General features: G+C 44.8%; 1 protein-coding gene across 1 annotated transcript in view; it reads left to right on the top strand.

Annotated features, from left to right (window-relative positions):
- LOC306976546 (uncharacterized protein) overlaps positions 1 to 26,313 on the top strand; it is a 37,069-nt gene extending 10,756 nt beyond the window's left edge. Inside the window, exons 3-4 of the mRNA XM_079574502.1 lie at positions 11,117 to 12,552; positions 25,762 to 26,313. Coding sequence (XP_079430628.1) covers positions 11,117 to 11,357 — 241 coding nt within the window. The 3' untranslated portion in view covers positions 11,358 to 12,552; positions 25,762 to 26,313. The remainder of the gene's footprint in view (positions 1 to 11,116; positions 12,553 to 25,761) is intronic.
- Positions 26,314 to 27,193: the final 880 nt, after the last annotated feature.

Raw genomic sequence — 27,193 nt, forward strand, 5'->3', positions numbered from 1 at the left:
TACAGCATAATATACTGTTAAACTAATACAAAAATCACATCACATTCAGTTTGTGTAAACTACAGAGTTAGGAAGTTTTATACATTCTTCGACAGCGTAAAGACAGGATATTTTGTTGTTTGCAAAGAAAATTTATGAAGTCTATGCAATTTGATAATTATAACCTTTCATATTGCGATTTGGATTAAAATTAGGGCTGAAAGATATATCGTTATCGTATCGATATCGAGATATGTACATTCAGAATATTATAATCCAAAAATCAAAATATAAACAATCAATAAAACTGCACTCTTTTGTATATGATGTTCTTGGTTTCACCTAAACCATATATCGTATCGTATCGATGTTGAGATATCTGGCATGAATATCGAGATATGAAATTTTGTCCATATTGTACAGCCCTATATAAAATGCAATAAATTGTCATAAAAGTCAAAAACTATAATTTAGAAAAGGGGAAGAAATGATCAAATAAAATGAAAACCGCACATATTATCATACTATATGCAATGGCAACAACTGTTTGTGAGGCAAACGTTGAGTAAAGCCTCCACAGTTGAGTACTCTCATGTTTATGGAAAACCGTAATCCGCTCATTTCCCTTCCTCACATCTGGTCGGCCATCTTTCCTCCCGTACTTCTTTCCTCACAAACACTCCCCCCATATCTCTGACCCTCTCCCTTTTCGGACTCATCTCGCCATCACCTCGCTCGCTTTCCCTTCCCAGCCCAGAGAAAGCAATTCAGGTTTGCTGCTGCACATCGTCATGGCATGTTGGCCAAGGCAGATGGAGTCCTTTCAGGTTCTTGGCTACAACCTCCCTCCATCCCTCCCCTCCGCCTCTCCGGTTGCTGCCCATTCGCTGCTTCTTCACATTTCCTCATCCCGCCTGGTGCAACAGCGGGTGAGCCAGGCAGCGCCACAGGAAAGCTGCCCCCTTATATGTGACAGTTAGCTGGCACATTATGTGACCTTTTTAAAGTTTCACCAAATTGCATCCCAAGATGGCGACGCTTCCCCTCCAGATTTTTTATGCAGTCAGAACCAAGTATCCGAAACAAATGAAGCCACTATTATGCTTTTAACAGTCTTATATTGTGAGCTCTCGCACTAATAGGTTAACTTTAATGGCAAAACTAAACACCCACTGCCCACCCGCGGCTTTTCGAAGTTGGCAATCTCCTTTTAACAGCCTGCTGCCTTGCTTGTTTTTCCCCCTCGCTTTCTCGGATTTGTATGCATAAACAGCGCCGCTTGGCTGTTCTTAAAAGTTGATTTAAATGATATTCCCTGCATTATGCGGCTTGATAGGAAATAAATCTCTTCAAATGAATACACTGGATGTGGAGGGGAGGCGGAGAAATGGGTGATATGTGTTCGCGTGGGGGTGTGTAGTGTGGTGTATGTTAACATAAATTAAAGCCTTTTCTGCGGAGGAAAGGAAAGAGAGAAGGAAAGAGAAAAACGTGTGAGGAAAAATGAAGGCGATATTTAATAGCGTTTGCTGTTGCGTTTTTGTTGTTGTGCAGAAGTCACTTGGTCATGCTGCTCCAGTGGGTTCAGAAAGTTTAGAGTTTTCTTTTTTTTCTCATATATTACAGCAGTTTGAACCTCTGAAAGGATTCTCTATAGGTAAAAGTAGACGTTTTGGGAATTAGGGAAAGACAGCTAACATTTTACACATGACATTACTTCATCATAGCTGTGTGGTTAATTGATAACGATAAGCCAAAATATATAGTTGAGCATTTTCAGTGTTAGACTTCAACATAATTAAGTGGGAATAAATAGAGGTGTATGAAAATCCACCGTATGCCCTTTAGTGTTGCAGGGCTCTCTGGTATGTCACTGTAGCTGAATAGTAAGTTGGCTGTATTAAAAGTTGGTGGCTGGGATAGAGGGGAGCAGAGGGGTGACACACAGACAGGAGGGAGGGCCGGGGGTGCTCTGAAAGGCAGCAGGCTGCACAGTGAATGGGAAAGTAGAGGCAGCGAGGGCGGGGGCACTCTGGGTTTTGTGGTTGGGAAGGCGGCAGCGCCTTTCGGTGGGGGCCTCCGCCGGTTTCAATGCAACGGCCGGAGCAGCTGTGAAAAGAGGTCTCCCCTTTTTCCCACGCCCGGCACCACGCTCAAACCCCTGCTTCAGCCTGCCAGGGTCAAGTCAAATTTCTAATATATACACTGGGCCTGTGGACTCGCACAATGCTACGCACAGCTCATTTATTTTATGTATGCACACAGACACTCGGGTAAGGCAGCCTCTGAGACGACAGCAGCAGCAGCAGCAGTGGAGGGGGGCTACAGGGAGACAGCGCGGGATAATGACTGTGATTTCTACCCCAGTGACACTATTGTTTTATATTAGACAAGGCAAATTAACAAAGTGACAACACTCGTCTGCATCTGCTCACCGCACTTCAACTTGAGTTATTTTAATGTACAGAAAAGATTCAGGGCTTTAGTGCCGTTTTGACAGAGCTGTTAGAAAACTGCCTCAGTAAGCTCCGAGCAATGACAGGAATATTTTGTCGAGTTACTTCCAATCTTATATTATCATATCTTTAGATGTCGAACTATTCTTATTCTTTAGGTGAAGGTCTGTGGTTAATGCAACACGAATAATTGCACATTCACATTAAACATTCTTACACATAATGAACAATTTTTAATTATAACATTTATGTGTCATCACTGCTAAGCCTAAACTTAGCCATCTTCCAATTTGCATTTTTTTGTTTACTACTTAAAGATTCCTGCTCAGCCGCACTCCTCCTCGTCATTTTCTACTTTTACACCCTTTACAAACTATAATCATATTCCACGCTACAGGGAAAACCCCATTGTCCCTATATACCCCCCTGAGCACCCCCTAGTAGCAGATGCCCTGCTGCATTGTGTGGGCGCTCCGGGCAGACAGATACAACCCCCCCCCCCACCATTTCCAAAGAGCACCATGATGTCACCCCTTGCTTGTCTGTCTATATGTGTCCGTCAAGGCCTGGACGAGAACTTGAGTGAGGGAAGGGATAGCCCAGGGTCGGGGGGGTCGAGGGCTTTCCGTAGTTAGTCTGATAGGAGCTGTGAGAATGTGTCTGGTTTGAGAGGTCAGTGAGTGGACTTGAGCGCGTGAGATGTCTGTGTTTTTGGCTTTGGGTGTGGGGTAAGAGAAAAGGGGTGTCTCCCATAGCAACTCCGAAAAGAAGTGGAATTTAAAAAAAGAGTCCGTAGATCTTGTGTCGGTCTCCAGCGGGTCGGGATGGGGGGCATGGGGGGCCTTGTTCAAACTTCTTCGGTTAGTCTCACAAAAGCCCTGAGTGCGGAGGAGCTGGGAATTTCATAGAAACAAAAAGTTACGCAGTTTCCTCAAAAGTATCAGTTTAAGTCATATTCATTTGGTCTTGAATGTTTAATTAAGTAGTTCTCAGACAACAGGCACATTTAGTTAAGTCAACAGTGGACACAAGCGTGTGCTGCATGATACTATGTGAGGTTTAACAAAAGAGGACTAGAATGTAAAAAAAAAAAAAAAAGCCCTGCCATCATACAAATATAGAACAACTTAACATGGCTCCAGAAACACCAAATTGCAGTTTACCGAAAGTTTTTGCAACTTTTCCAACATAAACAAGCACCTTTCTTAAAATAGCAGCTGTTTGTGGTTCTGTTTGGCACATTTTCTTGGTTGTAATGTTGCTCCATTACATGGTACATGCACTGTTGCAGGTGAGCCCCCTAAATTTTCATCTTTTCCTGTAGTGTACATCATTTGTCACCTCTTCGGGCCCTGTCATTCCCGAGCCATTGTTTCGAGCACACATAACTGTCAGTCTTAAAGATGATGCTGCCGAGTGACAGCAGTAATGTTCCAGTTACACGGGCGCAGGCAGCTTTCTCACATGGTAAACATTTACAGGACATAGACACATGCCTTTGTCATTCATCCTATACATTTAGACGGTGCCTTGTCTTAGCTTTGTCCTCCCGGTGTGCCTCGCTCTCCTCTCTGTGGCTGTGTGAAGAGGTGATAGCATTGGGAGACAATAGGAAAGACTCACTTAATTAGCTGGACGCGAAAGATGCATTGTGGCAATTACAGAGCACAAAGGGAGGGAGAGGTGGTCTGTAGTGCGCTGCTGTGTGAATTTGCCTAGCTGTTGTAGCCTGGAGTGCAGGCAGGCCTTTATGGGGGAGACTGAAAGCAGTAACAATGGGCGACAGGATGTACTCCACGTGTAGAGCCATTTCCAGCCGGTTTACAAAGGCCCACAATAGCCGCTACAGTCTCTTCAAGCAGGCCATGCAGAAGCTTGTATTTCCTTTTACAGGTGTATTGTGGTTTGTAAAATGCATGCATCTCTGAGCAAAGTACCTCTACAGGTTGGTGTATTTGTGTATGCAGCACATATACTGTACATCTGGGCTGGGTTGTAGCATTCTCAAATGCATTAGTTGTAGGATATATGAGTAGCCTATTCTGAGTTTGCGAGAGACTCAGTACATTGAAGTCTTTATGAACATTTTCTTTCATACAATTTTCAATATGGGAGTTTTTCTAAGGAGCACATTTTGTCAGAGGTTTTAGAGTTTCTTCCTATCAGCAAAAAGGTTGTTTTGTTGAAAGGTTTTTTTTTTGGTAACATTTTATTTAACAGTACCCTTGATACATTGCGCTTAACTAAATTTAGTACAGTGTGATGTGCTCTGTAACAATGTGTAATAACTTGTACCTATGCAGTACATACACAATGGAATAATGTTTATTAGTTGTTTGTAGGTACATAGTGTAATTAGACATAACCCTAACCTTAAGCCCTAACCCTAAGGGTCTCGTGTCCTATTACATTATGTACTTACAAAGTACTAATACAAGTTATTCCATTGTGTATCTAGCCCATAGGTATAAGTTATTACAGATTGTTGCAGAGCACATCATATTGTACTCAATTTAGTTGGGTACAATGTATCACGGTACTGTAAAATAAAGTGATAAAACCTTTATATTTTTTAGCTCAAAGACATAGATGAAATACATGAACTGGTGACTCAAAGTGAATTGTTTTCTGTATGTCTGCCTGAATAGAGCAGAATGACCATACTAGGTAAAAAATGGTTTACAGTGTACATCATAAAACACTACCAGAATGTAGTGTACACAAATTAGCCAGTGTCTAAAATTCTGCTTGGTGTGTTTACGTGCATGAGTCAATTAACATGCATTGTCCAGACCAAATAAATAAAGTAGAATAATCTATTCCTAAGGAACAAATTAATAGCGGGTATGAAGATGAACATTGGGGGTTCTGTTCATAGCGAAACGATGAAGCTCATGCCCTCGAGAGTCTTTCTTTCCAGGCAGCAATTTGTATTCAACATAATTCCACTTCCAAAACTACAGTAAATCAAGGCATCTTTTGCTTTGCCTGAAACGTGCACCAAAAACACCCCAGCTGGCTTTTAGCATTTTGAGTGTGCACACTTTCTGTATCTCTGTCCTCCATGGCCGCGCAGCAGTGCGGCAGTCCGCCCGTGCTCAGTTCTATTTGTGAGCGTCAGTGAGTGGGCTGCTGTCGGGTGCCACTGCCTGTTTGTGTGTGAGGCAGAGTTGGGTCTGGCACAGAGCATCCTCCTCCAGCGCAGTGGCCTCAGGGTATTTCTTTCATGAAGTCAGATAACATCCCAGCGACCCCCTCTTCCCTTTTTTATAAGAGTTCTTTAACCTTGATAAATGAAGTAGAGGCGGCGAAAGGGAGAGAGGGAAGGAGAGGGAGAGAAGGGAGGAGAAAGTTGCTGGCTGTTGGGGGGTGAGGGTGCGATGATGGAGGGAAAGGAGATAGAGAGAGAAGCAGAGGCAGAGGCACCAACTCCCCGGCCGGCTTCCTCTCAGGATCAATAATGTTCGGAGAGCTGCTGAGCACTCCTGTCTGGCAGCTCCACCATCGGGGGACGCAAGCAAGGGATGAAGGGAGGGGGCCAAGCAAGCAAAGATATGTTGAGAAAGCTGCCCTATCTTCTTCTTGTCACCCCCTTTTTTCGCGAACAGAGGGAATTGAAACAGACAGCGATATAGACGTAACGACAGAAGATGAAGGGTGGAGCTGAGTTTCGACAACTATCCCGCTGCACCTGGCCTCCTGTGCCACCCACCCACAGTCCTGCCCTGCTGGGAGAGCTCACGCACCCGCACACGCACGCCGACGACTCCACTTTGCAGAGCCACAAGGTTACAGTGTCGATACAGACGCACATCGCCTGCCGACAAATGGGATTTGGCATGTTCCATCAACACCGCTGCCAAATCCCTGTTGTTAAGTGTTGCAGGGCCATAACTGTCTGCAGTGGGTTGTGATACATGGCGCCGCTAACTGCTGCTGCTAATATACGACATTAAAGCAACACACTGTAACTTGGCCACGAAGTGATTCAAATATTTATCCTCCAAATGGATCCAAGTTCCCCCGGTGAAAAGTGCAGCGGCCCATGTCGTTCAACGAATACACAAAAATGTGCAGCAAAACACTAAATCCTATTAACTTTGCAGACAAATAGACTAAATGTTTATATATATAAGAGTATAAAACGAAGAACTGGATGCTAAATAAATTAACAAAAAACAAAACAAAAACGCTGTATAGTATAGTGTGACTGGTGCTGCATATAACAACTAAGCAAAAGCTCGTATTCACAAAGAAAAAGCTTTGAGTGATTCTTGCTATTGTCTGCAGGTCATGTACACCTGAGCTCTCTCCCACTCATCTCTCCACCCCTTGTAGTCGATTTCCTTGCTCGGAGTTTAAGTCGTGGTCGTCCTGCCTCCTCTGGCCATCTCTCCTGGCCTCTTTGCTGTCCTCTGTTAGGCCTGATCCTTTCATCTTCTCTCCCTTAATCCCGCGCTGGAGAAACCCTCTTCACCCCTCCGCCACTGCTGCCCAATGCTTTCTTTTTAACTCATGCCTCTTCTTATTTTGGCGTGTCCCTCCTCTGCTCCTCACTCTGCTTTCTTTCCCTTTTATGGCTTTAGTGTTTTGCTTTTATATCTCTTCCATTGCCTTTTAGCGTACTGTGTTCTTAATTAAGTTACTGATCAAGTGAATGCCCCGGGAGAGCAGGTTGGTCCTCCCATCCCAGGAGGGGGCTACATTGTGTGTGATGGTTGACTGGTGTAATCCTCCACCAGAGAAAATGTGCTCTACCTGACTACCCTGTGGCCACCTCTGTTGGGTATTAGCCCCCCAATGAGAGCTGTGCCCTGGCCGGGCCCTGCCTGCTGTCAACACGCCTGCCTTTTGACTTATGGGATTGTGCAGTTCAGAGAAACGTCTATCTAGAACTGCACAGTAGGTTATCTTTCCACAGTAGATTAAATATAATGCACCAGGAAGGGCATCTGACATATTTTCAGGAAGTACTGGATCTGCAGCAAAAATTACATTTTTGACATGAAGTTTAGAATAAAAACGGATGATACCTTTGCGATTTAAATCCATACTGGACCGGTACACTGTATACCCTACCAAGCAATGGTCAAATTGCATGTATTAAACTTGTGACTGCGATTCATTTGCAATTAAGTATGCAGTTTATATTGTAATACTGTAGTTCAATTACAATGAGAGAAAAGTGTAATATCATACGTTAGCTTATCCTTATTTCATATAAATGGTAAATGGACTCAACTCATATAGAGCCATTTCTACCTTTATCAGGCCCTAAGCGTCATCATTTATACACCAATGTACACAGACACTGGAGGCAAGTAGGGTGAAGTGTCTTGCCCAAGGACACAACGATAGTGTGCATTCATGGGAACTATATATATATAAGAAGAAACAAAGTTCTCTTGATATAACTGCTGGCTTGTAAAATGTGTTGTTGTAGTAAATATAGCTTTGTAGCACAATACACTTATGTTGTTTCTCAGTGGTAAATAAACATCAATTCGGGCAAATCTGTGTCTACTAGCTGAGACCCGGCCTTCGGCCGGGCCTCGCTAGTTTGCACATTTGATATTCAGAGATTATGAGTTATTACAAAGAAATGTCCAACCCGTCACACAGTTCAGCTGTAGACCAGTGGTTCCCAACCCATTCCAAAAACTATGGCCACTACAAATGTTGAAAATAATTAATGCTAAAAATAATTTCAAACAAACTGCAATTTGAGTGTTTGATGCACCCGTACTCCTCTCTTATAAACTACAGCGACAATATGTTCGCTAAAAGGGAATAGAATTCAAGAGACAGTGGAATAAGTATGGATAAATATGAGGGGTTCAGCTCTAACGGGTCGGTTGACGGTGCAGGACCCGTGGTTTGGTGCATCACGGTAGTGTACAATGTAAAAAAGAATAAGTAGGTTTTGAACTGAAATAGCCTAATGATTGTTGTTAGACAGTATTGATAACCTTACAATATAATTGGCAATGCGTTCAAAGCTGCTTTAGAATAAAATGTACCTCTGGGCTCACAATACGTGAAAGCAAATGACACACATCGCCCGGTTTTGATGCGCGCGCGCACACATACGCGCGCGCACACATACGCGCGCGCACACGCACGCACACACCGCCCTGTTTTGATGCACGCGCGCGCACATACACGCACCGACGCACACACAAACGCGCGCACACGCGCACACACACAGCGCCCTGTTTGAATGCGCGCACACGCACGGCAGTCAGATCTCGCGCACTCGCGTTGTTGTGACGGCGGGTTGTCCGAGGACAGCAGCACCGCGGTCCATATGGACCCGTGGTCAATGGCCGCGGGCGGCGGGACCGCAACGTGGGGGCCTGCACCACGCACAAAGTCACTACTGTCGCCAGGCTTCCTGATGTTCCCAAACGGTCTCCCATCCCAGTCCTAACCAGGCCCTTCCCTGCTTAGCTTCGGAGGAACGGTCTCCCATCCCAGTTCTAACCAGGCCCGTCCCTGCTTAGCTTCAAAGTCGGTATGGGAAATAAACATGGCGGCGCCCAGGCGGCGGCCATTGAGATAGCGTTTTCTGTAATAGATTAATGGCAGTGGCTTAAACTGCCTCTTAACTGGGACCTCATGCATTGCCATATATATACTCTCTCTCCTTTATATTTCACACACACACACACATCCACGCAGGAAGCGGCAGGTAAGGTTGCCATGGGAACAGCTGGTCAGAGTTTACCAGAGGGGAAACAAACAAAGTACTGTTCATGAAAGGGGTTGTTCTGCACTTTAGGAGCACTGATACCTGTGTGAGTTTGCAAATGGGGGCGGCGTGTCATGTCCGGTCATTACAGCGTGTGTGTGTGCGTGTGCGTGTGTTTGTGTGTGTGTGTGTATGTGTGTGTGTGTGTGCCCAAGGTCCCCATATAGTATACCTGCTAGTGGCTATACGGCTTGGCCTGAAATGGTTTTATAAAACGATTCAGGGAAGGCAGCAGAGGAATGTGACACAATGTCCTCTCTTCTTCTCTGGAATTATAGGTTAGGTTTCACAGGATACTATTCACAAAGGGACATTTTCTTTCATTACTGGCTTTTTCACTCGCTGCCTGCTTCCTTCCCTTCCCCTCACGCTGAAGGCATACAAACAAAATGCATCGAACTCCCCATAAAAAGTCATAAAAATGCCACCATGGCTTCTATGCTCCATTTATGCCCCCACCCCTTTAATGCCTCTCCTTAGCCCTGCACTTGGCTGCTTGAGTAATATTTATAGCGGGGTGTTTTTTTAATCTCCATAATGCTGTCCCCCCTTTTCAGCGAAACATACAAGTCCAGTGCCAGGGAGCAACGCACCCTTAGCACCACGGCCATTTCTACCTCCAGACCTGCCCTGTCCCCGGCCCGTCCCCTCTTCAGCGCTGACGCACAGACAAACACACTGTTCTCTCTCTCTCTCTTTGCCTTTCACCTCTCAAACCTCCCTCCATCCATCCTGGTGGACGGGCACAATGCAGGCGCTCTATCCTGCAGCAGGGAGAATGCAGCCCTGAACTAACAATATCACCAAGGCTGCCTGAATGCCGCCGAGTCCCATTGTGCTCTGTCAGAGGGGAGTTAACACCCATGTCTGAGCCCAATGAATAGTATTATTGTGTCTGAGACATGCACCGCACCCCCATACCCCCCCATCCTTGCCCCCCCCCCACCCCCAACTCAACTCTCATCCCCCTCCCAAACTTGCCTCTCTTGTCCCAACAGTGCATACCCCCCTCGCACAATTCTTGCATGCTCTCTTCTTTAACAGACAGCCCTTGCTTCCAAAGCCTTGCCGGCCCACCGACTCCAACCCTCTCCACTTTACTTCTCTATTCAGTTGGCAGTTGGCCCGTGGGTTTTTCTCTTTCTCAGGCCTGTGGAGGGTGGAGAGCGCTGGGCTGAAGGGCTGTCAGAGCGGTCACTGAGGATATTTTCGGGGGAATCGTGTGGCTGGAGCGACACAGTGCAGTGGGGGTTGAATTTGGCCATGGCTCTTTCTCTGTTCGTGAACACAATGGCACCATGAATCCTCAAAGAAGTGTCCCTCCAACAGCTATTATCATAAGAAGAGGACTGCTGAAGCCATTTGAATAATTCGAGAACATACAAAAGCTGAGATGTTTTCTTTGACAAACTTTCTATGGAGCACCACTGGCGCGACCAAAACATTTCCATTCCTTCACACAGGCTGACCACAACAGTCCACACAAGAAGCAGATTCAAAATGTCCCGCCAACTCCAAATCAGTGTTGAGTTATCAAATCCAACAGTATTGCTTCATGCTGATAATCTGGAGCCTAAAGCTATTTTTGTGAACATTTGTGCTGCATTCTATTGATGCAGAGGTGATTTTTATAATGGACTCACTCATGGTATATTTTGCTATCTGCAGTGCATCAGATTGCAATAGCTGAGAGTACCTTTGGCAGCCAGCATCGCGTTCCCTGACTCACTTAACTCTCAGGCCTCCCATCTCTGCAGTATGTGCTCTGTGAGGTTAGCAGGTTCACATACCCAACTGAGAGACCATGCCAAAACGCTCACCCCTTGACTTCTGTCTGATCAGAGGCCTAGATTGGCATTCACAATGGGTGGATTATAAAAGTTAGAATTAACTTGTATTTTCCTGTCTCTGTGTGTCTCGTTGTGTACAGGGAGAAGAAGGAGCAGGCAGTGGAGGAGGAGAGGAAAGCAGAGTGGGTGGAAAGAGCGCAGTGTGCATCAGTTCGAGGAGGTGGTGAGGCAATGAACCCGGAGCAGGTGAACGCAGCTGCGGACCGCCATGGGCTCTCTGGCTGCCTTCCTCTCGTGGCCCAGCGCGGCATTCACTGGTCCCTGGGAGACAGCAGGGGCCAGCCAACGCTGCGGCAGAGTGGGCCGGCTTGGCCAACCTAGCCTGGAAAGAGGCAGGTGAGGCGGGTGAGAGGAGCTTTCTTTCCCGGCGGCTAGGAGCCTCGGCAGCAGTGTGGAGCAGCAGAAATCGATAGAGAGGAGAGAGGCGAGCAGAGGTTGGCCAGCACCGCCTGCAGGCCTCGGAGTCCAGGGACCCACATCTCCACTCCTCCCAGCTCCATTCTGCATCTCTCCTTATATCTTCCTCCAACAGTCCCGCACCAGCCGGGCCGGGCCCTAACCCCACACCGCCCCACACAGAGTGTCAGCGGGCGAACATGTGTGTGTGCACAGGCAGCCAAAGAAAGACGGAGGGAATTCTTTGTGTGTGGTTCGCCGCAGGGCCTTTCACTGTGTCCAACATCACTTGATAAAACTTTGTCAGAGACACGAAGCCAGCGGAGGGTGAGAAACGGAAGAAGAATACGCACGTCAAAGCTCCCTCCCTCCTATTACTCATTCCACCTTTCCAGTTTGATTCTTCAGAGGCACTGCACTTCTGCTCAGTCCCACATCCAACTCTGAAGCGCACAATATTCCAGCAGAGCTCACAAACCTGGATGAAGGGACAATTTGAACTTTTTCTCTCATCCACCATATCTGACGCAGCCTGTCTTTTCACCTTAGATTTTCTTAGCCTTACTACAGCAGCTCCCATCAGAGGATATGGCAGTGTAGTATTGATCTATAAGGTGGAGGAGAGGAAGGAGGGCCCAGGCACTCACAGCTCTCTCACTGTGAGGAAAAAGCACCTGAAGTCCACTTACTGCTGCAGCGAGAGTCCTATGGCAGCACAAGTGAATGGCTGCTAATTGAATGAGAGATGAAAAGGACAGTAGTTGTACCTGTGCAGCCCCCACCCCCATTCATGTCTAATATGACAGCGTACTTTGTCCAACTTTTTTTTCTCCTTCGCATTTCCTAAAGTCCTCCAACGCACAAAGAGACTTGCTCCTCTGATGTTTTAACAAAATTGCTGGTGACTCAAGAAAATTGTAAACCCTTTGGAATGAATGTCTCTGCCTTAACTCCAGTGCAAAGGTGAAAGCCTCTAGCTGCAAGTTTTTTCCACGTGTGATAAAAACATCCTGTTCTGAGCTTTAAGAGGTCATCCAGTACAGTGTGTGCACTTGGAAGGGCATTAAAGGACAGAGGGACCATTAAGCCCGCTGAGGCTACGCCAAAGTTCATACAGTCGGTGAGTACACTATATTACTTGTTCTTTTTATGAAATAAATCAAACCATTACAGCTATTTGGAGACAAAAGCTGGAACAATATGTCCCATGTTTTGAACAGAGTGATGTGATAAGATCTGCTCAGACCTGCTGCCTGTTGTGTTGATCTCCACAGTGTGCTCCACCAGGAGCTGGGACTGTGATCATCCTGTCACTGACTGTTGGAGGAGTAGGCTCTTGTTGTCTGTATCAGGGAGAGTATTAAAGCGTGCTTCGCCCTTGCCTGCCAATCTCCTGGCACACAGAGAGAGACTGGCGCTGCTCTTCACCTCAGCCTGGCAGCGGCCCATGCTTACAAAATGGCCGATTCCTGTCTGCCAGCTGTCTCCCTGAGCCAAGATGGCGCTTGTTCGCTTTTTCATGCCCGCTGTTTGCCATCTGCCCTTTAATTGTTAACGGCTATGCAAATATGCTGTAATTGCATTTGCATGTGCTTGATTCCTAACCCCTCCTCTTTGGCTGTAAATAATAGCGCCCACGTTTAAAAGAGGAAACACAGTGCAGCACGGCTGCTGATTCAATACGCAGCACGAACAATTAGCAAATGAATGTTGCCCGTTGTTGCCCTGCGCTTTACTTCTCTTTAAGCCCATCTTATTCTGTATGCAAATCGCCAGTGGCTTTTTCTTGCTTTTGATGCCAGCTGAAAAATGGAGCGTTCCTGTCTTTCTGAGTGCAGCTCATTTACAGACGCTCGTGTGTCTTCTCATTGTGCCATATGTGACATCTGTGATTGGCTGCATTACTGGGGGTGCCCTACCTCCCGTGACAGCCAAAGCCCACACTGTAAAAAAAAAAAAAAAAAAAGCGGGGCAGGAGCGAGGGAGAAGCAAAACATAATGACCTCATTAGCATGCTCTGCACTCCCGGCTATAGGCCCTGGTGTGCTGCTGCGCCGTGGGACCCACCGGTGTACGCCCTTCTCACAGCACTCAGCATGCAACATTGTGTTCTCCCCACACAATGCGGCGCTTCATACAGGCTTTATTACGCCTTGTCAAAGCGCAGGGGGATCAGGGGTATCAGTGGCCGAGCAGCGGGGTACAGCCAGTGTACGTGTAGTGGGAGATGTATCACTGCTTTATAGTCTTAATGTGGTGTTAGCAGTTGATGGATCCTCCTCGGTTACCTCCGTCCACTGTGTATGAATGTCTTTGAGTGTGTGTTTTTGTGCAATTGTCCGTTTCATTGTGAACTCCCATGGCATTTAGTGGATGTTTTCACCTGTCACTGCTAATTATTAGAGATAGGGTTTGGCAAATTGTTTGTGTCCTGGAAATGGCCTTTCATCCTTTCTCAACAAGCACAGTTTTATGTTGTTGTCCTGGAGAAGTGCTTTTAACTTTATAGTGCCAGGACAGGATCATAACAGTCACAGAGACTGCTCTAATGCACAGGCAAAGCATGTATTTTTTTTCATTTCATTCATCTTTCATTTAAAATAAAATTCTACCTGCTGGATTAAAAACAAAAAAATCAATTTAATCTTTTTATTAGTGAGTGCTTGAGTTAGCGTATGTATTCTGGGAAAGAGGACTCCTAATATGAAATGGACTTGATAGAAATCCCTATAAAACCACCTCATGCAAACATCACCTGATTTCTTGCGGGACATCGAATTACACAGTGTTCTCTGCTCTCCAATTCTGCATAGCAACGGCGATAAATGACATTATAAATCATTTGATAAGCTGCCAAGAAATCTGCGCTTTGCTCCCTCCCAATATTGTGCTCTTTTATCAGACCAGGGCGAGTTTTAATCAAGCCTCTCTGTCTCATCAGCCCATACAGTGACACTGATTTGGCCAAGGTGGAGCTGAGCAGGTTAGTGTAAAGCCCACGCTATAGCTTCTGTTCGCCTGGAGGGTCTACGGCTACAGTATGCCTTTGTGGAGAGAAATGGCATTGTCAAGAAGACAGACTGGCAGCCTCTTCTTGTGTCAGGCAGAGTGGAATAAATTATTTTAATTTGCCAGTTTACTGTAACTATTCCCCTGCGTTACGGGTTCTCTAGCAGGATTAGAGCGATAATCGTCATTTCCATATTTAAACCAGTGTGGACCGTATGTTTCATAACACACACACGATACCTCCATAAGTGTTACATATATATCTGCCCGCTAACACATTTGCTAATCCATATTATGCGGATATGTCCATTCACACTTAGTCAGGGGGGGGGGGGGGGGGGGATAAAAAGGACATGCTTCCTCCACATCATCTACTGCAGAAAGCTTTTATGCTAATCACGGCCGGAGCCATGTGTGCAACGACACTGCTGCAATTATGCATAATTCAACACAAAGAGAACAGGACGAGGTGGTTACAGTACAGCACACTTCAGGTGGACAGGGAGCAGGAGCAGTGTGCAAATGGAGGCAGCCAATCAAACCAGGGGCACGTGCTCAGGCCAGATTTAGATACTACATGGGCGACTTTACAACAGGCATGCTACGAACATTTTCAACATGCAGTAACTATGTTGGCATAATGTTAAGTTTATATTTTTGTTTGACAGCAGCGTATTTTTCTAAGGAATTTATTTCAGTATTCTTAAAGCCAGCTGGAACTCTCTCTAGTCTAGGCTACGCATATCAACGTTTTTTTCCCTTTCTTTCTTATTTACTCTCTAAAATGGGCACTGCTTTGTTTACATTTGCATACTGACTACATCTTGCATCCTTTAAGGCAATTGTGTGGGTAAATATAATCTGACTTGAACATATTTAAACTGAGCACCTTGGTATTTTGGAGTTGTTTGGCCATGCGGTTGTTGGACGTATTCATCTGTGGGTGTGATTGTCGGCCCGGTCCGGTGCGGTGTTTCTCATTCAGATTGCCCACTGCTTTTGATTTGCTTAGCTATTGATTGAATGTATTCAATCCACTGAAGTAATAGTTGCTGAAAGCATTTACAGCCATCGCTCAATCCACCCCTTACTCCCCCCCCCCCCCCTCTCTTTATTGTGCACCAAACAAATCTTGTGATATTTTTTCAACCTCAAAACACTTTAACATTCAAATGAAAATGGTGTTTGAATAATTCATCTTTTAAATACACCACAAAGGGAAATTGTTTGTGTTAGAGTCTGCATTTTCAGGTGGTCCCCCCTTAAACGCAGGTACTTGCAAAACTGCAGCATTTCAATCACGGTTTGTTATGCAAAGGAAAACATTTGATTTTGGGAAAAGCGGCGTGGATCAAAGAAGAGGTGGGTTGGTTTGGAATTTGAAAAAAAAAAAAATGCATTCCAATTTGTGGGCTTATTCGAGAAATTTACAATCTTTTCATTTCATGGCGCTTTTATAAAAGGGATCTAATAAAAGTGAAGGGAAAAACAAAAATAATCATAATGATCGTCGCACAAGTTGTCAGTGAGAAAATCATTTTTTTAAGGGGGGGGAGTCTGTTAGGGCTTGAGGACATTTTATTTCTCAGTGAGTGCACTTGGCGTGGCAGCCCAAATTCATTTCATTGATACTCAAATTCCTTATGTGAAACGCGGCTCTTTAAGAAGTCATTCCTGAGTCAAGTGTTCCCTCCGAGCTGCTGCACTGAGCCCCCAAGTCTGATTATAGACTCAGGGAAAACAGTCAGGCATTTATCCAAGTCACTGATTATGTCATTTCAACAGGCTGCAAACAGTGCCACGGCCCAGACAGCTCTGAGGGAGAATTATGAAGCCGGAGTGGAATGGAGGCTGCATGAAAAGGAAATGAAAATGGAGTAGTGGTGTATGTGTGATTAAACTGCCTGCTTGCCGGCGAAAAGGCCACGCCGCTGTAGCGCGGGCCTGAGATTTGGCCATAATGAAAATGTGAAGGTGGAGGGGGGTTTTGAACCGCGCTGAATGACGCCTCGCAGCACTCACATACATTTTATAGCAGCCTCTACATATGTGTGCGCGCTGAGTGGTTTATGCGTCCGAGCCTGCCGTATAGACTCCCCGATACAATTCGAAAAGAGGGGGAAAACACCCAGCACTGAGCAACGTAAAGGCTGCCGGAATCCAAACCAGGGCGTTAGAGTTCATATATTTAGTCGGTCATTTGCACAAATCAGTGAATATCCTTGAATGCCGTTGCCCTTAGAAACAGGCATGGCCGCCCCCCCCCGCCTAAAAAACAAAATACAGGCACATAAATATTAAATTGCCCCATTCAGATGCAGAGGCGGCATCCCAGCCATGAAGCGTGGGAACGGGCTAAATGATTAGGGTAAAGAGGGCGAGGGGGTTGAGGTTAGTTCGTGGCTAGACACGGCAGCTGCACGGGCTTCCATTCATAGCCAGGTTAGGAAGGAGCGCAGGGGTCAAGGTCAGGGGTGTGGTGGCGGCGGCGGTGGCGGTGGGAAGGGGGGGTGGGGGGGCAATGAGTGTGTGTGTCTGCCCATCATCTCCAGCTCACTGACTGACTGGTTGACTGTCTGTCTGTGTTTGCTCATTTTATAAGCTGCTTCTTATTGCTTCGCTCCAGGGACGACTTGAACCCGGAGAAAGCGAGGGAAGCGAACCCAACCCCCATGTACAGCGCGGTACAATTAATCGCATGCCAATCGAAATAGAGAGACCCACATGTTTGGAAACGCATGACATTTGAATACGAGTTCAGCACTTTGGATTTCAGTCTGTTCTCAAGCGCCAGTGCTCAAAATGTGCACTGTGAACTAAATATTGCATCCAAAACAAATCGAATCACTCGTAGGAAATATTGCAATTAGATATTTTGTTAAATCGTCCAGCTCTGCCCCCCCCCCCCCCCCCCCCCCCCCTTTATATCACCCCGGCTTCACAATCGCCTCCTCCTCTATCGCCCCAGCCCACCCTCTTCGTCAACCCAGTCAGTCAGCCAGCCCCTGGCCCATCTCCAGTCGGCTCTGAGCCAAATCGAGCCAGAAATCAGTCCTGCAGCAGCCCCAGCCAGCCAACCGACCCCCTGGTCAAACACCCCCCAAGCCTTAACACAGTCAAATACGGGCAGACACTTTGACAACCCCCCCCCCACCCCACCCCACCCCACGGCCTGTCTCAGTCTGCTGCCTCCTGTAATTTAACATGTCGGATCAGGGTTCATCTTATGTGCATGCTACAATCAGGAATATATGTAATTCATTTCTCCTACTTGGATGGAATGCCCCGGCTGTATCCATGTGGAAATGTTAGATTAGAGAGAAGCCACACATGATGCTGTTGCTATATATTCTAGCTTAGATTAGCGCCATTTTTATCCTTCCCTTCACATTTTCAAATTAGCCTTTGCAATTTTTTTGAACCCATGCGAGGTTTATCACTGTCAATGTCATGTGGAAGTGTGTTACACAGCCCTTAGAGAGGCGGGACTGCAGCGCTCCAGAGAGGACGGGCCGGGAAGCACATGAAGAAATAGTTGTGCAAAACTCCTGCCTCCAGCCTGTATCCATCATTCATTAGGGGAAGGGTGGTGGTGGTGGCGGTGGGGGGGGGGGTCTTATGCTTCATTAGACGCTCTGAAAAAAGCGCGCCAGCTTTCTCTCATCACCTGAATAGACAACCCCTTTCTCTTTGCCGTAGCCCGGAGCGACTTACAAAACCCACCTCCCTTTTACAGCCTGTTTCCCCTCTTCATTTCAAACTCCTAATCGTCTCAATGAAATCAAGCTTATAGCGGGAGCAGTTTTGTGTTGGTTGAGACCCCCTCTACGCTCGCCTCTGCTCTGCATTTCCCCGTTGCGTCCGCTCTCCAAATTCCCCCAGCAGCTCTCCCATTCACTCACCTTGGCCAGACGCACCACCCACCCACTGCTTAAATCCCTATCAGCATGTCAAGTAAAACTCTGCCCAGTTGGGGATGACATGCACACACACACACACACACACACACACACACATACACACACACACACACACACACACATTTATACTCAGAAACGTACCGCACAATCTTTTGCTTTGCTTCTGGGCTCTAGTCTTCCTTCCCCGCTGACCCCTTTCACCCCTCCCCATACGCTTCTCCTTCGCTATGCTTTGACTGTATCTTCAAGTGGACTATATCACAGCCTCCGAGCTTCGTTGGCTGTTTTATTTTGTCAAATTATTCTCCGAAAAGCTGCTGCGTTTGTACCTTAGGCCATGCTCGCACATCTATTTGATTAAAGGTTACAGGGATCCTATCCTCCGAATTTGTTACAGTAAAACCGGACAGTTATCTGCTAATAAAATCTTCAGCTTTGAGCGAGGATGGTTTCATATCTTCTCGCTTGTACCAGATATGGATGTTTTTTGGGAGAAGTTATTCAAACAAGCTGGATAATTAAAATTCAGATAGCGACATTAGTTATTTAGAAATGCCCCAAAATGTTATTACTTTTTTGATTAATAGGATAAGATTATGATCAAAGCATTCACTATCCGCATAAAAAAAAACACATTGCTGACTATTTCTACGTGTGCTAAAAATTATGCAGTCATTTACTTTGGTATTTGATAGTGTTTGCATGTTTTATTTATTCTAGTTGATAGACGGGAACCCACTGCTTCACTATTTCAACCGAGAGCCCCTACTCCTCATTCAACACACATTTCAATCATTACTCTGATTTTTGGGGACAATGACTTGCATGGTGCGTTCTCAGCAGTAGCTCAGCCTGTGTCAGCGCGCCTCCGTCTTTATGTAAATATATTCAAATGCATTCGCAGCCCGTGGACCGTCATCTCTGCTGGAAGGTACTGGGATCTCGCACATTTTTTTTTTTTCCTTCTTCACCCGTCCTTTGTAGCACGTTATAGGCAGATGGAAACGCAGCCACTACTACTAGAAGAGTGGACCCCTGCCAACGCGCACGAGAAACCCCTATTTAAGTCTGTGCTTATATTGGCTGCTGTGATTTGCAAATGTGCATTTCAGAGGCTTTGGGGCGTATGAGCACCTCCCTGCGTGGGTTTTTTGGCTTTTCCATCAGGCTTGCAGCGGGCAGCCATAGTCGCGCTTGGATGGGGTCCTTGCTGCATGTGTACGTCGGGACGGAGAGGGGAGGGGGAGAGGTGTGTGTGTGTGACCGCTTCTCATCTCTTCTGTGGATCCCATATTGAGATATTCCACACAGTGCAATCGTACAATTATGGACACACACCGGTCCTTTGTGTACAGCTGCGACTTCTCGGCTGCGGCTCGTTTCTAACATTCCCCGGCTTCTCTTTGCTGCGAGTTCATTGTTATTCATTTCGGTGTCATCCAGCGTTGCCCTGAGAGACTGACTGGAGTATCCGGCCCAGCCCGGTACAGTACTTGTCAGACTCATGCACACGGGCCCATTGTTTGGGCTGTGTCTCCTGCGCTCCTCTGGGTAAAGCTGTGCGCTCACTGTATTCCGGGACACTGCGAGACGCTGCACTTTGTCAATGACCTGCTGCTGCAGCAAAGTTCAGTTCTCAGGTGATTCGATGCAGCGGGCCCGCAACATGCACCTGCTCAGTGTGAGATTATTTTAGGACACAAAGTTACAAACAGTCACTGGTGCACCTTGCGGAGAGTGTCCATCAATCCTGCTAACTTTACAGGTGTTATATCTTGGGGCATCTCCTGCACTCAAACAGCAATAGAAGGAAAAAACGACAGCTCCAACTCGTTTCTAGCTCTCACAAACACTCATCTACACCCCAATTCTTTAGAGGCACAAATGCATACACATTTTGCAACTTTTAGACTGTTTTTACCGTGACAGTTTAGACTAAATGGGGGCAGAATGCAGGCTGCATCAGTCATATTTTTCCCACAAATCCTTCCTGTATGGGGAAAAGCCCTGTACTCTACTCCACAGAAAACAGTTAGGTTCTAGTTAGGAGCTTTAACACACCAATTATTCAGTTTCTGCCCATACTTTACCCAGCTCACCCTCCCTCCGCTCCCTTCACTTTCTCCTTCTGGCTGTGGAGAGCAGGGACTGCAGTTTGCTTAGCTGAGTCCATAAAGAGGCGTTTTAAAAAGCTGTGTTAACAGACCAACAAAGCTTTAAATGCACCCCCCAGTGTGCGAGGGTGGTTCCCATAGGGATGTAGCGTGGCGCTCTATTGGCAGACCTCTCTCCGGCCTCTCATTCAGCCCAACGCTCAGTCACGCTCACTTATGGTAGGAGGGAAAATCACACAATTCATCCCAAGCCTGATCCAATGACATGTTTTTTTTAATGAGCTGGCTCTATGTCTTTGTTTGGGGACCAAACTAGAGTCCAGACCCGGCCAAGTCCACATAAATAAGGCGCAGGGCCATGGCGAGGCCAAACTTACTAAAAAGCACAAAGAACTTGAGTTTGTTGAGGCAGTGAATAGGATTTTTTTCTGTGCTGTTCCCATATGGCGAATAGTATATTTAATGGAACATTTTCCTTGCATGATACAGTGTGTTCAATCTGAGAAAATGCAGTATTCTATTAAATAGTAATATTATACTGTATTATTTTTAGTTCAGAGGAGTCAGGAATGCATTTTACATTGTGTAGTGTGGTGTTTTCATTGTTATTCCAAACTATCATTTTAATCAAAATCCAGTTTACAATCAGCTTGTGCCTCTGGAGTGACTAGACCGTTGTGGATGTGTAAGCAAGGTGTTTTGTTTTGCTGATACAAATGAGCCCAAACCTACTACTGTGGTACTTTCGTTTATCAGAATGAAGTGGCGGCTCAAAAGGGGCGACTGTTAGTTATTCCTGAGCCGTGGTTATTTTATTTTTTTCCAGGGTCATACACAGACACTTGTCTTTCTCTTCCATTTGCACCGGCTCTTGTGTCTTTTTCGGAAGGCGCCACTCCATATATCACACATATGTGCACGTGTCATAGGCCGGTGTGCGTTTGCGAGCTCGTCTGCCGCTTACCGCACTGTATGTTCAGGGGTGAGCACTGTCATTAAACTGTCTGCCTGCATCACCAGAATCAACCATCAACCTGCACCGCCGTCCTCTCTGTCTCTGTCCCCTCAATTCAGCTCCCGTCTCCTCCTCCCCCTGCTCCTCCTGGCTCCACTCTGCCTCTCACTTGGCCTGCAGCCAGGTTTGATAGCTTTTACATAAACTATGCATATTACTGTAGTTGCCACATGACTTTAAATAGGATTTCCTACATTGACATAATGCAGTGACAAATACTGTGAAATATTGATTGCCAATAGTCGAGTGGCAGTTAAGATAGAACGTAAAAAACAAAACAAAAACGGTAACACTTTATAATAACTACACCTTATTTAGCCTTTATAAAGAATGAATTAACACTTGATTCATCATGAACAATCCATTAGTTAAGTGTGACTAACACTAAATAACTACTTAACTACTACAGTTCATGCCTCACTTATCACACTTATCAATTGTTCACGATGAATTAAGTGTTAACTCATCATTTATTAAGGCTAAATAAGGTGCAGTTCTTATAAAGTGTTGCCAGTTGTTTGGTACAGTATAGTCCTTACATCACAGGTAATGCTTTCTTGTCCATCTGCGATTTAAAAATAAAAACATCCCGAGACAGGATGTAATCTCAAAAGCACAGTGGGCAAAAACATTTTTACTGTAGTCAACATATTTTGTAAAAACGCAGCTGCTAGGTCAGTTTCTGTGCTACATCTGGTAGGTCCACCAAGGTTTGTTGCATAACACGTTTTGCCTTTTAAAGATTTTGTGAAGTTTAGTCAAGTAAAGTAGTGGCAAGGTTTGTCTTATTTAAAACAAAAAACACACACACAGAAAAAAAGAAGCTTCTTGCTTTCTGGCTCAATTGCCCATAGGTGTCACTTCATTGTTTTACCTGACACGTGAAACCAAATTGAATTGTGCTGTTTAACTCTGACTGAAATATGAGACTCGCAAGAGATAACAGATGCTACATTCGGTGAGTTCCATAGGAGTTCGTCTCAGTGCTACAGCTCAAGCACCCTTATAGGCTCTCACACAGTCATCCCATCAGGCAGCGAGCTTATATCTGTGGCGTTTGTCCGTCTGAGCCCCTCGCTCACGTTCAAGGCCGCGCTAATGTGGAATTAGTATGCAGCGACGCAGACAGACCGGCCTTTGCGGCTAATCGCTAACCGGTCTGCTGTAGCAAACCACCTAGCCTCCTGCTCCCCTTCCCTCATCCTTTTCATCGCCTCGTTCCCTATGCCCCATTCTGGACCTTAATGGGACGTCTGAGCCCATCCCGAACCCCCCCACCCCCCTCTGGTTTACAATAAAAAACCCACCATATCCCCCTCCCCCAGTTTAGCTCTCATAGCACCCATAGCCGGTTCTCATGGCTATTGAGGGGGTCCCAGACACCCTCTGCTTGGCCCCCCTCAGCTTTAACTCTGCATATATTAGCCACGTCTCCCTGGTGTCTCGTCAGCCGGTTAAGACGCGGCTGGCCCGGACTCTACCATCTCCCAATCTGCTGTCACCTTCTGCCCCCCCTTCCCCCCACCCCCCACCCTCCTCAAAGCTACTGTATTCTCTGTATTCAATTCAGCCAAAATCACCTTCACTTCTTCTCCAGATTTTCCCTTTGCCAACCTTCATCCCGCTACTTCCGTTTTGTGTTTTCCCCCCTCCCCTCTTTGCTCAGTCCCTTGGCACGCTCCCTCCCACTTCACCTGTTTTATATTCTCCACATTCGCCTCTGTGTCTACTTTTCCTACCCTTGCAGCAGTGTGTGTTACCCAGATCAACCTTCCTTCCTCAGCCTGGATATTGTTTACATCTGTTCTGGCTAATCACCAGTGGAGCCTCGCTAGACCCCACAGATGTTGCAATAATGCGGGGGGATTAGCGGCCTTAACACTTTTCTCCAATGATCGGCTAGTTCTTCCTGGATGTGACCTTTTTTTCTTTCTTTTTTTTTTGACTGTGAGCTGAGATACGTCAGTTGCATATCTCTTTGATTTGTAATCTTTCATACGTGAAAGCGTGTGATGCGCAGATGCTCTGAGCTGCTGCTTCCTGTTACCTCAAAGCACGGGTGAAAATGGTTGATAGCCAGCGTTACTGTAGGAAATATCAGATGTCATAGATTATCTACTTGTCCCATCGAATTGAACAGTTTCTTTTGTATGCATACTTAGTAGTGTTTTAAAGGCTTATCATCATTAATTAAACAACATCACAGAGGTCTTCCATTTGATTAAGACATATTTTTACCAACCACCTAAACAAAAATGCATGGTTTTCGTCCTTGGTTTAAAAAAAAAAAGTCTTGTTTTGACACTATTTGATGGAAGAACAAAAAACAAATTGCTTTAAATTTTGAAGTATTGAAATGGTTTATTAAAGTATTGCAATACTATTACATTGTTACATTGTTATTACAATATTCAAAACTAGAGATGCACCGATCCAGCTTTTTACTGATACTGGGGTTTGAGTATCTGCCGATATTTACCGATACCAAGAGACTTCTTAAAAGTGGCTTTCTCTGAGTGAAAAATGTAATTTACTCTTCTCCATTGTAAGTAAAGTTCATATTTTATTGTCAAGTTACAGATCAATTATCCATTATATCTATTGATAAACTCTTCGATAAACATTTAACAAAGATCACAGGACTTTTCTACACTAATTATTCTTGGTTATATGACAGGCTTTAGGTTACATTAATATAAACAACTCACGTGAAGTGATCTGATCATTACAAATATGTTAGATCAGTTATTTCTAAAATACAATACTTGGCTTCAGCAGTGATTGTTTTATTTTATTAGGCGACTTTAGGTATTTCTATCATAGTTTCTGACCCAGCCTTGATTATTTTTCGTTAGCATTAGTGTGCTCCCACTAGCTTTACAATTATACACAGCATGTCCATATAGTTTTGTTTTTTAGAGCGTTGAGAGCCAAACCTGGTATCAGTTCAGTATCAGATATTTGTAGCCAATACCTGATATCATATTTTTCCAGTATCGGCTCCGATATCTGATACCAGTATCGGATCGGTGCATCCCTATTCAAAGCTAAATTGCAGCACCTTTTCCCGCTTATATCCTACAGCCGTATCATTTAGTGTACAGTAGATGCTCTACTTCAAGAATACAGTGTACTTCTGTGTATATATTTACAATACACTTCAAGCAATCTTTATGCTGTTCTGTAGAACGTTTTAAGATACAAACTGGATCTTTATATAGAGGTAATATACGCTTATATGACTTTCAGTTAAAAGGATATTGCACTGACACTATAAGAAATGTATTGTTACATGAAAACAAACACGTATCTGCCAACATTGTAAACAACTGCACCTTCCACTAGTAGCTGGAGCGTTGTCACCCTCCCCCGTTTGTACTGTATGATATTGTCTGCCTTACGTTATCGTCATTTACATATAGCACTGCTAGCCTCCCTTTGCGCTCCCTGTAGTGACGCCTGCACACTCTCCTCTACACAAGCCCTGAAAACATAAAGACCCGGCCTCCTCAGACTCAGCATCTCTGCGTCAAGCGGCGGTCTTCTTTTATGACAAAGCAGATCACTATAGATATATGTGTGTGTGTGTGTGTTGACGAGGAAGTGGCTTTGGGGTCAATGTATTTCTGTCTGGATCCTAATCCCAAAGGTGATATTAGTCTGGCCCCTCCCCCCTGTACTTGGCCTATACGCGTGGTGCGCTGGTTGCTGCAGGCGTTTGAGACTGGCCAGGAAGCCCAGACAGGCTCCAACTTGACCCCTGACCCATGACTGTCTGCGTAGTAAAAAGGTCAGGTGCAGCATTGATACAGACAGCTGATAGACGCACAAACAAACACACCAGCACGCTCCAATTTCCTCCCGTAGTTAAAAGAGCAACGGACGACCAGGTCTGAGCAGATGATGAGGCGAATTGTAGGACAAGCAGTGAGCAATTAGGAATGTATTAACCCAATTACCAAAAAAAACATGGGACGATGTGGTAAATAAAACAATTTAAAATGACATTAATCGATATCTATGTTCACAATAGAACATAAAGAATAGATATCTCCAGTTAAACTCGTATTGTCTGTTTTTACCATGTGTGAAGACCATGTGTGAAAATGTTCATTAATGCATAAACTGTTCTGAAGCCTTGTATTCTGTTTAATTGGAAAATTACGACAGAATATTTATTGAATCTATATACTTCAATTTGTAATGAAACTCTATGTACAGAAATGTTACACAGTTTTAATGTCTATTTTTCTGTGTTTTTGTCTTCTCAGACTCGTGTGGACTGCTGCACAGTAAAGAAAAGGAAAGTTCTGCAACACAAGGCCTTTACAGCATATGCCAAGTATCTCGTGTTTAGTTTAGGGACGTATGGAAGGCCTCCTGGATGAATGAGGGACACATCGCTGGGCTGTGATTATCTGCGCCCTTTGTTAGCACGGACAGGTAAGTTGGAGCTTCTCTGAAAGAAGGTAAGCTTAGGGTTGAATCAATTTAAAAGCTGTCTGAAGTGTAAAATGGAGCTGCCAAGCAATATTGTTCAAAATTAGTTTCATTAGATATGAATTACTATATTTGAGACCAATTTGAGGAGGGAGATTGAATGAGACCCCTAGGGGTCCTCTCTCTTTTGACTTTGTAATTTACATTCAAGTGTTTGACTGGAAATCATTTGGCAAGACTTTGTCACTGTTGAATTAGTTTTCTCTTTTTCTGTAAGACATTATGTACACATTCATATTAAAAAATCTTTTCAAAGACTGTAAAGAAATTATTTCAAGATATTTTCTACGAAGAAACTTTGATAATATATTTTCAATAAAGCTGAAAAACCCTGTGAAACAAATGCTTAGTTTGTGTGTTTTTATTTTTCAGTGATTGTGTTTATGGTAAATACGCTGTGGAAGGGCTGCATGCCATGAAAATAAGTAACAGCTATTTTATAGCAACATGACGGGCAATGTGTTGCATACTTTTTTGAAATATAGAAAGTGCAGATTAACATAAAGTAGATCAAACCAAATTAGAAATACTTGAACCTAGGGCTGTCATGATAATTACTATATCGACTTCAATAAATAACAGATAAACAATATATTGTTGGGCTCGATATTTATTGTCGAGTCACATCATATTTCATGTTTATTACAAGCTTGTGTGGTATTTTATTATATGATGATGCACTTTTAGAACTGAGCTTTACTGTAATTTTTATGCCTGAAAGTTGACAGTAGCTTCGTTAGAGTCAATAATATTGTGTATTGTGATACTTTCCTGCCTCAATATATCGAACTTCAAATTTGTTATCGTGACAGGGCTACTTGAACCTAACCTTGTAACATTTTGATTTGGTCACACGACTTTATCATATAAACGATAATATCTCCGACAGATGAAGGACCATATAGACATTACAATTGGTTTCCTTTCTCACAATACAGACTTATTACTGCAATACTAAATTCTGCATTAGTGCTATTTTTTGCTTAAGACAGACCTATTCCTGTCCCGGCTGAAGACTTGTGGGACAACAGTTAAAGCTAGTGGCCTAAATCTGTAGTGTCAATTAGGTGCTTTGTGTGTGAGCAGCAGGGGTGTTGAAGCGAGTGGCCAGAGCCGAAGGAACCTCCAAACAATGATCACACACACACACACACACACACTGGTCCTACACTTTTGTCCACCCCCCAACACCCAGTCTACGTG

Source organism: Gobius niger (assembly GCF_951799975.1).
Source record: "Gobius niger genome assembly, chromosome: 17".
In the NCBI taxonomy this organism is placed as follows: Eukaryota; Metazoa; Chordata; class Actinopteri; order Gobiiformes; family Gobiidae; genus Gobius; species Gobius niger.